This window comes from Heliconius melpomene, chromosome 10 (assembly GCF_056956725.1).
Source record: "Heliconius melpomene rosina isolate 202511_hmr_F chromosome 10, ASM5695672v1, whole genome shotgun sequence".
Lineage (NCBI taxonomy): Eukaryota > Metazoa > Arthropoda > Insecta > Lepidoptera > Nymphalidae > Heliconius > Heliconius melpomene.
Genome location: NC_140398.1, coordinates 17,128,844 through 17,144,917, shown reverse-complemented (window position 1 = coordinate 17,144,917; position 16,074 = coordinate 17,128,844). Strand labels below are relative to the sequence as shown.

Sequence of the window (16,074 nt, the reverse complement as noted above, 5' to 3'; positions counted from 1 at the left end):
AGTACAAAAGTCTCCTAACTATAAGATAACTTGATATGTTAATATTAATAACTTGTTACTTGACGTGAGACGAGGGCTGCTATGTAATATAGTAGTAACTGTCTGTTAATTAAACATTTTTAACATATGACTCGCCATACTACAGAGGAAAATTTTTAAGCGTTATATTTTAATTTTAGCATTTGCTTTGAACAGCGATTATCAGTATTTTGGCATATTCGTTTTTAACATATTGCTATAGGTACAATATGGTACAGATTTTTATTTTTAACATCCTGACATTTTGAAACTACCAACATTACTCACTTATATATGTCAAATATTAATTGTAAATAGCTGTCAAAAGTGTCAGTTAAATTAAAAAAAGATCATTATTCATAAAGTTAATTAATTGCTTAGTATCGAAAATAATACAACTTTGCATTGCTTCAATTTACGTAAAAATAATTGTTTGCAACATTTTACCTATTTAATCACTGGTTGTTTTATTTATAAGTGACGTTTTATCGTTCGTCATACATTGGTTATGTTTATCTGAAAACAAACAGTTTTTTTCAAAACGCGTAAATTAAACTACTAATAAAATGCCGAGTGAAATGATAACTTTGCAGCTCGGCCAGTGCGGCAACCAAAGTAATAAATTACTTCCTGTAATTAAATATTCGGACTATCTAAACAGTTTACTTATATTCTTTAATTATATTACAGTTGGCTTTGAATTTTGGAAACAACTTTGCATAGAACATGGCATCTCGCCCGAAGGTATTTTAGAAGAGTTTGCTACAGCGGGTACTGATCGTAAAGATGTTTTCTTCTATCAAGCGGATGACGATCATTATATTCCGAGAGCAGTGCTATTAGATCTGGAACCTCGAGTAATACATACGATTATGAATTCACCGTATGCGAAGGTTTGTTTACAATATAAATATATCTTCATGTTCATGTTTTGATGTTAGTAGTAATAACTATTTTATTTTGAGTGTTATATATTTTCTTAGCTTCATGTTTTATTTTAAATCCATTTACCTTGCACCATTTTAAATAATTTTTTTTGGTATAAATATTTTAACTTTCACCCCTTTTCTCCAGCAGCATAAAGCAGAATAGGTAGAAGTGTTTGTGTTTCAGTCCAGCTTTATCTTGACTCTTGAGTGGCTGTACTCAAACTATATCTACCAGATTTAAATATATTCATTTCCCCGAGTATGTGTCAAACCCACAACTGTTGGGTTCTCAGTTAGATACTTTCCCATTGAACAACAACACCCTTATTATTATGTATAATGAAATAAAAAGGACAATTTTTGTAGTTATATAATCCAGAAAATGTATATCTCTCTAAACATGGCGGTGGTGCTGGAAACAATTGGGCCTCTGGGTTTGCCCAAGGAGAAAAGTTAAATGAGGAAGTATTTGATATAATCAATAGAGAAGCTGATGGAAGTGATAACTTAGAGGTAAAAAATTATGTATTATTAAATTACCTCCATATTTTAAAAAGCATATTCAACTTTTATTCATCGACACCTTACCATAAAAATATATTAAATTTAAAAAAAACTTTTACGGTACAGTCAATTTGGGTAACTTTGATTCCTCGGGTAACATTGACAGTGGGACCTCAGAACTAGTTTTGATAATTTTTCCTTATAATTCAATACTATTGACTATTTTTATTTAATATGTTTATATTAATTTATAAATGTTCATTTTAAAAACAGAAACAAACTTAAGATTCGGCACAGGAATAACACAAATAAAGATGAAGATAATGTTACTTTAGTACCATTAACATCAAACATTATAATATTAAACATATAAAAATTATGATGATGTATTTAAATTAGAAATCAGTAAAATAAGCCAAAAAATGTGTTTGTTTAAAAAAATCATTATGTATTATTAGGACACTAATAAATCAAAAACACTCTTGCAATGTGCTATAAATTTTAAGACATAGTTGAATTGAATTCTTGATATAGGACAGTTTAAAATATTACATGAATCTGTCAAAGTTACCCAAATTAACTACACTTTATTTAAAAAAACATTAAAACTAGAAAAAATCTTAAATAATATACATTAAAACTTCTGCAATTATATATCACCTTTATGAAATTTATGTTTAATTTTTGAGCTTGAAATAAAAAATTGTTATATTATATTTCTAAAAAAATATTATATAATATTTTTTAAATTATTTTCTATTACTTCACATTTTTTTAATATTGCTACAATATTGTATATAATTACAATGATTTCCGGCAGGGTTTTGTACTATGTCACTCTATAGCGGGTGGAACAGGTTCTGGAATGGGTTCATACATTTTAGAGCATCTTTCAGATAGATTTCCTAAGAAACTTGTACAGACATACAGTGTCTTTCCAAATCTTGATGAGATAAGGTGAGCGAAATTATGTTTTACATATTATTAATAAATAAAAGAAAAATTACAATAAGGTATCCCATTTATATCCTTAATACATATTTTTTTCAGTGATGTAGTAGTCCAGCCATACAACTCATTGCTTACACTAAAAAGGCTAACAGAAAGTGCAGATTGTGTGATGGTACTAGATAATACTGCTCTAAATCGTATAGCTAGTGACCGTTTACACATTCAGAATCCATCATTTGCACAAATTAATACTCTAGTTTCTACCATCATGAGTGCTAGTACTGCAACACTCAGGTACCGTCCGAAAAATATTATATTAATCATTACTTATTGATGTTTGCTTCATGCTGTAACTCGCATACCAAAGTAGGCTAAGGGAACCTAGAGTTAAGACACTCTGTTCCTATTCACACCTTTGCATGTTTTGCTTCATTACCAGAGTGGGAAAATAAAAGTATTAAATATTTTATTCCCCTAAGTGGGAATCAAACCCACAACCGTCGTGCATATAGTAAACTTAATTATAAGTTAATGTTATGTAATTTTCTCTATTTCCGTTTTTTATTTTTGATCTACTGCAACCTTTGTTTAATTCACTCTTATGAGCAACAGAAGATTATCCTAACAAAATGAAAACTAGGTTGCTTAGTGGCCATTCTCTCCGCCAGGTACCCGTCGTACATGAACAATGATCTTATAAGTTTGGTGGCGCCTTTGATACCTACTCCGCGGCTTCATTTTCTAATGACGGGCTACACCCCACTCACTGCTGATCATGAACTTAACGCTGTAAGTTGTGGGTTCGATTTATTTTATTGACTTAATTTTTTTTATAAAAAGGAAAAAAAAGTTATGTAATTACAAGATTTTAAATATATTTATTCCATGGGGTGAGGAAGTTGACTCATTTATCATAAGTAGTTGTAGTATCATAAGCTTTGTAGCCATGCTTGTTTTTACTATGATTGTATTGCTTTTTATCCGAAAAGACACCAATTTTGTCTAAATTTTGTCTCTAGCTCCTACAGTAAGGTAATTATGGGGGTACCAACCCAAATACAAATAGATATTGAGAAAAAAGTTTTAGGGGTTATTAGCCCCTTGCTGTAAAGGTTAAAAAGAAAAAAATATGTTATGCTATTTCAAATAAAAAGCAATACAATCATAGTAAAAACTATTTATTAGAAGCCAGTACAGCTTTCCCATGCTTATCGGACTAGACTCTTTAACTCAACACAAAATTCAAAAATTTATAAAAAAATATGAATTATTTAATTACAGACACGCAAACACGGGAAAGGGATAAAATAAATAAAAGCTTTTAATACAATTTTTTATACAAAGCCTTATACTTTTAATTATTTCAAATATACTAAAAAAAAACATTCATATTATTTTCTCCAGGCCCCAAAAATTAGGAAAACCACAGTGTTAGACGTGATGCAGCGTTTACTGCAGCCCAAGAACATGATGGTGTCCCTAAGTCCCGACCGCGCTAACCAACACTGTTATATTTCCATTCTTAATATTATACAAGTAAGCTGTTTATTGTATTTTTTAAATTATTATTTTAACTTCTCACCGTGTCCCTTATAGCAGGGTAGGCATAGGGAACCTATTAATTAAGGCACTCCGTTCCTCAATTTCCGCCGAATTCTAGAGGCATTGCGCGTTGAGTGACGGAACTCAACGCCGCTCTTTGCCACGACTGGCCTGGTTAAGACTGGTATCCGAATAAATGTTCAGAGTGTAATTGGATAAAACAAATAACTGACAAAGCAATCAGGTCCCATCGCTAAAAGAAAGATAGAGGTAAAATGTAGTTCACCATGGCTAAAAATCTTCAGAAAAACAAAGTAATCTAACTTACACTGTCCCAACTTAGAATCAGTTAGATCTTTTAAGGGATTTTAACGAAGAACCAGACAACGCATAACTATTTAAGCCACCTAAACCAGAGCCAGAGCAGAGATAATACACAGAGAAAACTGCTTAATAAATACACTAACTGGGAAGTCTATTAAGAAACACCCATGTCACAAATCAACATAAGAAAACTATTAAAATTCAGAGATGATATAAAAGAATCGTTAGCATAACTTAAGAAACTCATATATGTAGATAAATCGGCTCCTTTGTGAAAAGTATGAAGTTAGCTGTAGGCTGTAGCTGTGGCCACGCAGATTTTTGGAATTCTTCTTGTTTTTTATTATTTTCCAAGTAAGCATGGGCAAAAGTTCAGAAAACTTAAACTTCAGAGCCGCCACTACGAACGGGCCGTATTATTTACTTAAATATTAATATTTTGCTGTATATATATATATATATATATATATGTATATATATATACATATATAATATATATATATATATATATATATATTTATATATATATATGTATATATATACAGCAAAATATTAATATTATATATATGTCATACACATACACAAAGTATTGTTTACACGTATCAGGGCGAGGTGGACCCGTCGCAGGTGCACAAGGCACTGCAGCGCATCCGCGAACGGCGGCTGGCGTCGTTCATCCCGTGGGGGCCCGCCTCCATACAGGTGGCGTTGTCGCGGCGCTCTCCGCTCGTGCACGCCTCGCACAAAGTGTCGGGCCTGCTGCTCGCCAACCACACCAACATATGCTCGGTGAGTACTGTCATGCAGCTGTGTATTGTTACCAGAGAGGAAATAGAAATAATTCATTTCGTCAAGCTTTTCCTTGTATGCATCTTTCTGAATTTTACTAATCTGGCACTGTTAAAGACTGAATGTATTTCATAAAAAGGAAGATACATGTTTAGATAATTTATCGATTTTTACTTAGAACGTTATATAATCTCATAGATTGTAATAATAACATACATTTTGTTGTAATTGCATGTTATCAACAACTTTTCTTGGATATCTTGTGTAAACATGTGCGGGTCTGTAATTACATAGGTACATAAATCTACGACCGTTTGTGTAGTGCATCGTCTCACTTAATTACACACCAGTTTCCTTATAAATACTTGGAATATTTGTGGCATTTAAAAAAGAAAGTAAAAAATGGCTGTGTAATTCAATGTGTAAATAACAGTTTTTACGTTTTGTATAATAATTGCAGCTGTTCGACCGTTGCCTGGTGCAGTTCGATAAGCTGCGTAAGCGCGAGGCGTTCCTGGAGGTGTTCCGCAAGGAGCCCATGTTCCAGGAGTCGCTGGAGGAGTTCGACGCATCGCGCGCCGTCGTGCACGACCTCGTGCGCGAGTACCAGGCCGCCGCCACGCCCGACTACGTGCACTGGAACCCAGGTATCCCAACTGACTGATATACGCATTCAGCAGGTTTACCCAATAAGCGACCTACATAACGATATGAAAAATTTGAATGCACAATAAAGGATTTAGGGTTTAGGACCTTAGAAGGAGCTTAAGATACAAAAGGGTCTAGCTCAATAAGTATGGGAAAACACTGGGTTGTAATTAATTATGTTTAATATGTTTTTATGGCTTTGTCCGAAATAACACCATATTCACCATTTTTATTTTGTCTCTAACACTTATAATAAGGGAGTTGAGGGTGTAACAAACCTTAACGTTATAGTTTATTATATTTTTTATTCAGATTTCTTTTTTTGCAAAATTTCTGTTAAGTTAAGAAAAAAATTAGTTTATTTTTAGAGGGTGCTTTTATATGACTCCTTAAATTAACACCTACCAAAATTATATAATGTGTATATTAGTTAGCTATCAACATTAAAAGTTATAGTTGTTAGGTATCAATTATATATATACTACTACCACTTGTTAAAGATGTTGTTTTCAATGAGGCGAGGAATTATTAATAATTTTTTTCGTTCCAGAAAATAACCAAATTTAAGAAGATATATCGACAGCCATCTTTTGTCCACTGCTGGACATAGGCCAAAGATGGCTGTCGATGACGATGATGATGAAGAAGATATATAAATAAAAAATGAATACATTTGATAAATGAACAATGAAGTTGAATCTCAACAATGATTACATATGGTCATAATACTATTTAGAGAAAGTCATTAGAGGTAAGCAGGTAAGAAGATAGAGTCAACTGTTCTTTGCTTTCCGCCCAAGGCTATTATTTATATAGAATTTTAATTAATTTAAATACTAGCCACTCGTTCATGGCTTCATCCGGTTAACCATACAATTATTTATTTACCAATCAGAATTACTGTCTTATTCTAATAACAATATCATTTTAAAGACGATATATATTCATTGAAAACCATAGTTTTAGCCAATTAATTAAAATAGTTATTTTGTAACAATTTATCGAACAAAATACTTTACATTGATATAACTTTTTTATTTAATTAGGTAAAACAAATACAAAATTTTAAGTGAAGACGAAAATTGGCTAAAATACAATAGTAAACACTGCACTTCTGCATATTAGCATGCACAAACGCACAAACAATTAGACAAAAATTTAAAAAATATTGTTTTGGGTTCTATTATTTTGACAAACTCGTACAATAATAAAGTTTCTCATATATATCCTATATACAGACAGCGATCAGTTACTATTTTATTATATGTGTAGACTATAAAATATGTGCCATGTTAATGTTTGTTGTAAATATCCCGACAACCATTGGAAATTGTATATCACCCTAATTTCTTTTGATAATAGTTTCCTCTAACAAATACCTTCCAAATTTTGAAACTAAAAATGTAACATGTTAATCAAGTAAAGTATTTTTTATATATTTTTAAATAATATACCTAGTAATTGAAATATAAATAGGTTTTAAAGACCTGTTGAAACCCCTCCAAAATGTTCTCATTGGCTTGTAAATAACATTGGTGTTTAATTTTGTAACAAACTACGTATAAGATTTTAATATTAAATAAAAAAAAAATTGTTACTTGATTTTTCATTTGATATTTACCTTTTGTTCTTGATTGATAAAGCTAAAGAATAATCTTAAATTTTTACTGCCAGACTATTATAACTAAGGATACTAAATTTGGTATGGTCACAGAAATTGGTTTAACAATAGCTTCTCTGTCTACATATAGAAACGGATTGCAGCAGTATTTCGTTGAATATGAAAGTTATTCCTGTTATGAAAGATATGGCAACTTAGAAAAGTTCGTAAAAATTCTAAAATCGTACGAATTTCATTAAAATTACTCTTTTCTCTATACATTAGTAATTACCGCGTTTATGCTCGTATTACGTAATAAGTAATATGTTTGTGCAATGGACGCTTAAGCAGCTTAAATATCTACCACATTTACCATTTTGAGTGCATATTTATCATTGTAAGTGCATATTCCTGTGTAGCATGTTTTAAAAATCTTATCAACTATCCGAATATACTTAAATGGTATTGTACAAGGCCTGTCAATTACTGCTGGCTTTGTAGAGTACAAGTTAACTAGTTAGGTAGGCAAGCATTTGTCCGCTATCTCACCTGGTTGTAAGTGACGATGGGGACGAAGGTGGAGCATGCTTGCCTAGGTAGTGCCTATTCACTCGTTCTTTAAAGAGGGCCAGGTTATACTTGGCGGGGAACAGTTCAGCAGGCAGGGAGTTCCACTCCTTAGCCGTTCGCATTAGGAAAGTGGGGGCGAAGCGCTGCGGACGAATAGGTGGTATATCGACGACATACTTATGGGTGAAATCCCTGCCTACGTCTAGTGTCCCGCAGATGGAAAGGAAAAGAGCAGGCTACTTTTCAACGATGATCAAGGCTTTGCAGCGATTCGATTTCGAAATTAATTAAATTAGCTTCACCAACACTCTCGTTAGAAGAGGGAACCTAACCTACCTAATAGTAACCCACTGTTAAGACACTCGGGTCCCCATGACTTGAATTAATAATATTATTATATTTGTAAATGTGCGAAATTACAGCAACAAAATGTAATATTAAATGTACTTCCAAAATTCCTACGAGAACAAATAAAACAGCATTTTGTGTTTTAAGTATATCATAAATCTTTACCATAAACAGTAGTTGCGGCAAGCTATTATTTTAAGATTCTTTATTAACGACGACGCCACGAATCAGCAGCAGTGGGTTTTAAAAAATACATGATCCGCAACAAATATAAAATGTATGCATTCTAACACCCCGTCAATATTATTTTTTGTGTTTTTAACATAAATGAGAAACCTTAAGTAGAAGAACGACAAGTTCCGTTACGTTTTGGAGACATTGCGTGTTGACTGTTGAGTGACGGAACTCAACGCTACGCTTTGCCTTACTTTACCCAAAATTAGAGATATTGCATGAAGTAAATATTTCGCTTTATCAAAATCTAGTAAAAGCCTGTGTCGCATTTAGTCAGTCACGACTTACTTAATTGCTTCTTTGTATAGTTTCAAATATCTCTCACATAAAACTGGGTATGCCCGTACGCCTTAAACACGGTGTTCTTTTAAATATAATAAATTTTGTTCTATTTTATGGTATGCCCGTACGCCTTAAACACGGTGTTCTTTTAAATATAATAAATTTTGTTCTATTTTATGGCTTTTATATTTTTTTAATGATAAAAGTGATTAAAACCATTATAGGCATTATAGGTTTTAGGATCGTCATTTAGAGATACTGTATCTTTTACTGTAATAGCATAAGCATTATTGCAAAATTTAATTTTAATTAACATTAAATCTGTACAATTATATTTATATATATTGTATTTTGCATATAAGGTAGGTCATTAAAGTAAATAAAAATTAAAGTCTTGTATAATTTTATTATCAAGATTTATTATAATTAAATAATGCTAACTCTCAACATTTCCATTCCCATATCACTCGTGTCGAATAACTCGTGGTTTGTACGTAAAACATGAACGTGCGGTAAAACTCACATAGCTATAGCGACGAGAACAATTATTATCGCACTTTTAACCCTTAATTACTGGCGACTAATATATTACATAATTTCCGATAGACTTAGGCAGGTATTAATAAAGTACTCTCAACTAAGTTTACAAATATGGGCCTTAGAATTACCTTCGGAGCTGGGTGAAGCTTTGTATTCAACTAACATATATCTCCGGCTACACCCGCAATAATAAATGAAAATCACTAAGTTACATTGAAATGATTAACGATATGTAAAGATATAGCGATAATAAAAGATAAATATAACAAAAAAACAATTCGAAGTAATATTCTTGAGAGTAGCACGCGCGCGTAATAATTTCTAGGGCGTATAGAATATTCCAATTAAACGTTCGTTATCTATTCCTCATAAGTTACGAGAGAAAAATAAAAAAGTATGGTACGGAGCGCCGCGAGAAATTAAGGGTTAAATAGTGTACAGTAGAGACTTGATTTGTCCAAACTTCAGGTATCGATGTGCCCGTCTAAAATATTGTTCATTTTGCACCAAATTGTAAGGAACTAAACATCTAGGATTATATAAATATACGAAGATATCGATGAGCCAAATTTTATATTTTCTTTATTTTTTTGAATATAAATGAAAACGATAAAATTCCTAATTAAATGCCTTTATGAAGTCTCCACTGTAATCTTAATCATATGTCTACATTTTATACACGTAAAATAAATCAGATATTAGTAAAGCAGTATTTACGCGTATACGCGTTCCGGATATCCTTAAAACCTTTGAACCAAATATATTATATAGGTTGACTAATTATTCTATAATAAACTGCGCTCGAAAAATGTGATAGGAATATTATTTCATTATCTTAACCATTAAGTGAGTCTATAGTGTTTTAAAATCGGTTATTATTGATAGATAACTAAGGCATATTATATTAATAATAAACATCTAAACTAAATTATAAAACAAAATTTAGCTGTATGCTTTATTTTACCTTCGCCTACCTTCTCTAACTAACGTTTTACATACAATCAATCAGTACAAATTAATAATGTAAGTTTATAATTTACAAAAATATTGTTTTCTATACTTTTAAAATATATATCAGTGTCAGTCAGTGGGCATGATAGGCCGAGTGACACAAAGTTAAGAAGCAGGCTGAAGTCACTAAATATTTAATATGAACCACATGCAAAATCTCAATCACATTTTTAATTATAATCACCTAATAATTTTATACATACACAACATTGTTTCAGTACAATTTAACAAGGTCAAGGCGTAGATGGTTTTTGCAACTCAAAACAAGCTTGACCAACATGATGAATATAAGCTGGAATGGATGAATAAAACAAAGCGAGTGTCAACATTTTATATACACGGCATATTTATATAATTTGGATATTTAAGGCTAGGATGGCTGTCCATGGGTGGGCTGGAACTTGGGCTGTATGATGGATGTCTTCCGTAATGGCACTGTGTCCGGTGTGGGTATGGCTTCACCGGTGGGTAACTTGGCTGGCGCTGGGGCCTTGAATGGGGCAGCCAGGTTGCTCGGTCGTTGCTTAGCCATTTGATAGTCACCGGAATCAAAGAATTTTTGCTGAGAATTTATTAATTGAGATTTTGTTAGTAATTTCCGTAAACATAGTATTTTTTCGTTTAAAAGTATTCAAAATTACTATTAAAATTGTGTTATTTGAATTCAAACATATTTAGAAAAACAATTGTATTCATTTTCTATCATGCTCTTGTTATCTATACAGAAAGAAAATTAATTCTATTCTAGTAATAAGTTCATGTAAGCTGTACTTAATGAACATTCAGAGATTGCTTAATAGCAGAATCCATAATCACTTTTTCAGATAAATAAAAAGTTCAAAATATTTGAAAGTCTAGATTAATAACTCTGAAGAGTCTACTGTACCACATATGTAAACAATATATTTTTTTAAATTAAAAACCAGGACTTTTAGATGCATTAGTTCAGAATTTTGGCAATTGTAATTTTGGCTAAGGAAAAAGTCACTATTATTTGCAATATATAAACAAAATAGAGCATACCAGCATTGCCAGAATTTATGTCAGTGTAAAGCAGAATTTTTTTACCTCAAAATTGGGATCCTTACATTTTTGATCATTTTTGCAGGATAAAAAAAGTTATGAAGATTTATTTATTACTAGCGGACGCGCGCAGCTTCGCTTGCGTATTTAAGGGTGAATTCTAATAACCTATGAAACATGTGTTCAATGAAATATTTTTAAGAGTCTAAATTTCAAATTTTATAAAAATCGGTGGCGATTTAAAGTTTTTTCCATACAAACTTTCAACCCCTTATTTGCACCCTTAGGGGGTGAATTGTAGAAAACCATGAAATATATGTTCAATTAAATATTTTTAAGAGTCTAAATATCCAATTTTATAAAAATCGGTGGCGATTTAAGAATTTTCCCATACAAACTTTCAACCCCTTATTTGCACCCTCAGGGGGTGAATTCTAGAAAACCATGAAACATGTGTTTAATTATATACGTTTAAGTGTCTGAATTTAAAATTTTATAAAAATTGGTGACGATTTAAAAAAAACCTATACAAACTTTCAACCCCTTATTTGCACCCTTAGGGGGAGAATTCTAGAAGACGATGAAACACGTGTTCAATTAAATACTTTTAAAAATCTAAATTTCAAATTTTATAAAAATCGGTACCGATTTAATTTTTTTTCCATACAAACTTTGAACCCCTATTTCACCCCTTTAGGGTTAAAATTTTTCAAAATCCCTTCTTAGTGGATGTCCAGATTACGAAAGTAAACTTTTGTCCAAATTTCACGTTTCTACGCACAGCGGTTACGGCTGTGCCTGCGTCTTACCTCAGTCAGTGAGGACAAGTCCTTTTATATATATAGACTAGTGGACCCGGACGCGGCTACGCCTGCTAAAACTATAAGAATATTTATTAAATATATTCATGAAATTATTTTCAATTTTCAATAGAATTAGTAAGAAAATATAAATTTAAATAATCAAAAAGAATAATAAGTAGATACACATTATTAGAAAAAAATGTCTGAGTTATTGAAATGAACCAACAAAAGGATTAAAAGTAACTAAAGGATAGGTATTCTTAATATTAGAAAAAGTACCTAAAGTTTTCCGTGCGTGCGTACATAGATATCGACTCTACGAAATAACTAAACATTTTTCTCTATAAGTAGGATAATTTTAGCGGGCAATATCAAATAAAATAAGAAGAGAACCAAAGTGTAGCTTAAATTAATTATAAACAGCAAATAATTACATAAACATTTACAATAGTTCGAATTCGAAAATGTATGAAAATTTATAAAACCGTCAACGTCATCTGCCCGTTCGCGTCGGTCATACTGTGCCGCCCGTAGGCTAGGTCATTTCGAATCAGTGACGTCTCCTTAATTATTTATTAGAATGCTATACAGTAAACTATAATTTCAATCTAGATAAAATGTTAAGAGTGACTATTATATTTATTTTCATAAGGATGAATATCAAAATGTCGCGGTAACGGTTGCGTAGCGACGCGACGGTTGTTATTAACATGGCAGAATAAATTGCATGTCAAATTAGAATGTACTTTAAAATATATTAGTATATATGTGTAATGTAATGTTATATAGCCTATAGCACTTCTGAAGAATGCAACTTTCATACAAAACAAAAACAATGAAAATCGGACCAGTAGATCCAGAGATCTTAGCGTTCAAACAAACAAACAAACAAACAAACAAACAAACAAACTCTTCCGCTTTATTATATTAGTATAGATATACCAATATAAAATGTATTTTGGTGGAAATGTCACTATACTTAAACAATATTGCTTTAGATTAACTGTAAGGCAGTTCAGCCTTTAGAGTAGTTATCACTTAGACATAACTTACAAATATGCTTAAATAAGTTATTCTTCAGGCCAGTCATGGGCCAAAGGCACAAAGTGTGCTGCAAAATCAACTGGCTGTAGGTATCAAACCTATACTCAAACTCAAGAAAACGAAATATTTATTTAAAATAATGTTTTCATTTCTTCGCTCTGGTGTCGATCGAGGCAGAGTGCATCATTGAGTTCTGAGACTCAATATGCAATGCCTCTAGAATTCGGCGAAAAGTGGGAATGGAATGTCTTAACACAAGGTTCCCTCTGCCTACTTTGCTGTGTGCGAGATACATCATGAACCTGATTTTTTTAAAGTATATTTGAGAAATATAATTTTACTAGTGGACCTGGACGCGGCTACGCCTGCTTCAACTATAAGAATATTTATTAAATATATTCATTAAATTATTTTCAATAGAATTAGTAAGAAAATATAAGCTTAAATAATCAAAAAGAATAATAAGTAGATACACATTATTAGAAAAAAATTTCTGAGTTATTGAAATTAACCAACAAAAGGATTAAAAGTAACTAAAGGATAGATATTCTTAATATTAGAAAAAGTACCTAAAGTTTTCCGTGCGTGCGTACATAGATATCAACTCTACGAAATAACTAAACATTTCTCTCTATTAAGCAGGATAATATTAGCGGGCAATATCAAACAAAATATCAAATAAGAAGAGAACCAAAGTGTAGCTTAAATTAATTATAAACAGCAAATAATTACATAAACATTTACAATAGTTCGAAAATGTATGAAAATTTATAAAACCGTCAAAGTCATCTGCCCCTTCACGTCGGTCATACTCATACTATGCCGCCCGTAGGTTAGGTCATTTCGAATCAGTGACATCTCCTTAATTATTTATTAGAATGCTATACAGTAAACTATAATTTCAATCTAGATAAAATGTTAATAGTGACTATTATATTTATTTTCATAAGGATGAATATCAAAATGTCGCGGTAACGGTTGCGTAGCGACGCGACGGTTGTTATTAACATGGCAGAATAAATTGCATGTCAAATTAGAAAGTACTTTAAAATGTATTAGTATATATGTGTAATGTAATGTTATATAGCCTATAGCACTTCTGAAGAATGCAGCTTTCATACAAAACAAAAACAATGAAAATCGGACCAGTAGATCCAGAGATCTTAGCGTTCAAACAAACAAACAAACAAACAAACAAACAAACTCTTCCGCTTTATTATATTAGTATAGATTTTTATTACATTGAAAGCAATTAAATAAAAACTTAAAGCAATAAAAAAAGATTTCTCACAGTATATGGAATAATCCATGTAATATAGGATCTGTAGACGCAATTGGGGTATTTTAATGGGTTAAAAATCTGGACATCTAGCAATGCTGGTGCACTCAAATATATTTATAGAAAATCATTCAAAAATATATTTTTAAATTATTCCCATCTAAATTTGAAGTAACAATTACTATATCTACTAACCTAATCCATCACATTATACAAAAAATCTAAAAATATATTGAATTTTAAATTTTTTTCAATAGCAATTGATACTGTAACCATTAATTACAAAAAATATATAAAAGGTAAAGTTAATTTGTTAAGTAAAGTAAATTTTATCTCATAATCATAAAAAAAAATTATATAATGAATGCTTTGAACTGATGTCCAAAGAATCACGAAGTATGTAAAACTCTTAAATATACATACACATCTCTACCATTGTTTGTCAAATGTTAAGAAGATATAAAATGGCAAAAATTAGGTGAATTAAAAGTATTTGACAATATAAGTTAATAAAAACAGCTTTATGCTGTATCCCACACACAGCAGACTAGGCAGAGTGAGCCTAGAGTAAAGACACTCCGTTCTCCACTTTCTGCCGAATTCTGGAGTCATTGCGTGTAGAGTGTTCAAACTCAGCCCTGCGCTTTGCCTCGACACCAGAGCGAAGAAATAGAAGTATAATCGTAAATAAATATTTCATTTCCTTGTGTGGGGATGGAACCCACAACCGTCGCGTTACTGTCACACCCTTGTTCCGCTGCGCCACGACGACCGAAGTTAATATTTGATTAATATAAAAAATACATATACTTACACCTTTAGCCAATCTCTTCTGAAGAAAAGCTGAATGCCCTCCAGGTCCTCGACCAAGAACAGCATTTGGAAACTTAGCTTTTAATTTTGCTTCCTCTAACTTTTCCAGCTCTTTTGGCTACAATAAAAATTGTTAAAATAATAATTATTCAGTCATGATTAAATAATTAATAACAAATTTAACACAAAACCAATACTAACATCTTTTGGTGGTTCATTTTGATCTGGTGAATCACTCATTTTAGCAGCCTGTAACATAGATATCGTTCATAAATATTTACTAATGTGCATTTTCAACTAATTATTGAGAAGGGAACAAGGGAAATTGACATTTACCCTCAAAATATTTCCTGATAAAAAAACTGAAACTTTAAGATTTAGGAGCTATAATAAACTGTAAAATTGCCTCAAACAATTTTAATTTTATGTGAAAGTTTATTTACTTATTCAAACAAACGCATGTTCAACTATATCAAAAATCACAAATAAACAATTGATAGTCATAATAATATTGATGTATACCTTTAATTATAATGTTTCGAGATGCAATAAAAATATACGCTAAATAGTTTTTTAGTGTGTAGTTAAATAATAACTTGAATTAAAATGTTTGTAACGCTGAAATAACGACACCACAATAACTTCCAAATTTCTGTTAAAATAAAAATGGCGTTTATGTATGGTACAGCTTATTAATAATTTATTATCTATTACGTACAGATAAAAAAAACGAGGATATTTGGAACTTTAAGTCTGGCCAAACACGTACAATAATATTGTCAATAAAGTACGTATTGTCAATAATATTGTGTGTGGCCAGTT

The 16,074-nt window shown here is 31.4% G+C and overlaps 2 protein-coding genes across 3 annotated transcripts; one reads left to right on the top strand and one right to left on the bottom strand.

Moving 5' to 3' along the window:
- gammaTub37C (gamma-Tubulin at 37C) lies at window positions 1-7,302 on the top strand. The gene is made up of 10 exons (XM_085191966.1): window positions 1-633; window positions 709-911; window positions 1,314-1,460; window positions 2,272-2,408; window positions 2,502-2,696; window positions 3,071-3,191; window positions 3,807-3,938; window positions 4,875-5,057; window positions 5,518-5,704; window positions 6,256-7,302. Exons 1-10 carry the CDS (start codon window positions 585-587, stop codon window positions 6,270-6,272), a joined length of 1,371 nt encoding a protein of 456 aa, XP_085048092.1. The 5' UTR covers window positions 1-584; the 3' UTR covers window positions 6,273-7,302.
- A 1,823-nt stretch (window positions 7,303-9,125) lies between these two features.
- endos (endosulfine alpha) lies at window positions 9,126-15,923 on the bottom strand. Of its 2 annotated transcripts, XM_085191968.1 has the most exons (5): window positions 15,775-15,923; window positions 15,589-15,620; window positions 15,454-15,501; window positions 15,254-15,370; window positions 9,126-10,852 (listed from the first exon to the last, which is right to left on the bottom strand). In XM_085191968.1, exons 3-5 carry the CDS (start codon window positions 15,490-15,492, stop codon window positions 10,661-10,663), a joined length of 348 nt encoding a protein of 115 aa, XP_085048094.1. In that variant the 5' UTR covers window positions 15,493-15,501; window positions 15,589-15,620; window positions 15,775-15,923; the 3' UTR covers window positions 9,126-10,660. The 2 variants fall into 2 exon arrangements, with proteins under 2 accessions (XP_085048094.1, XP_085048093.1); XM_085191967.1 differs by lacking the exon at window positions 15,589-15,620 and having other exon boundaries at window positions 15,775-15,920.
- Window positions 15,924-16,074: the final 151 nt, after the last annotated feature.

Coding starts and splice junctions, on each gene's coding strand:
- endos (XM_085191968.1), bottom strand. CDS start 15,492: ATGAGTGATTCACCAGATCAAAATGAACCACCAAAAGAT. Junction 15,371..15,453: donor AAAATGAACCACCAAAAGAT/GTTAGTATTGGT, acceptor TTTTTATTGTAG/CCAAAAGAGCTGGAAAAGTT. Junction 10,853..15,253: donor AGAAGAGATTGGCTAAAGGT/GTAAGTATATGT, acceptor ATAAATTCTCAG/CAAAAATTCTTTGATTCCGG.
- gammaTub37C (XM_085191966.1), top strand. CDS start 585: ATGCCGAGTGAAATGATAACTTTGCAGCTCGGCCAGTGCGGCAACCAA. Junction 912..1,313: donor TGAATTCACCGTATGCGAAG/GTTTGTTTACAA, acceptor CAATTTTTGTAG/TTATATAATCCAGAAAATGT. Junction 1,461..2,271: donor ATGGAAGTGATAACTTAGAG/GTAAAAAATTAT, acceptor GATTTCCGGCAG/GGTTTTGTACTATGTCACTC.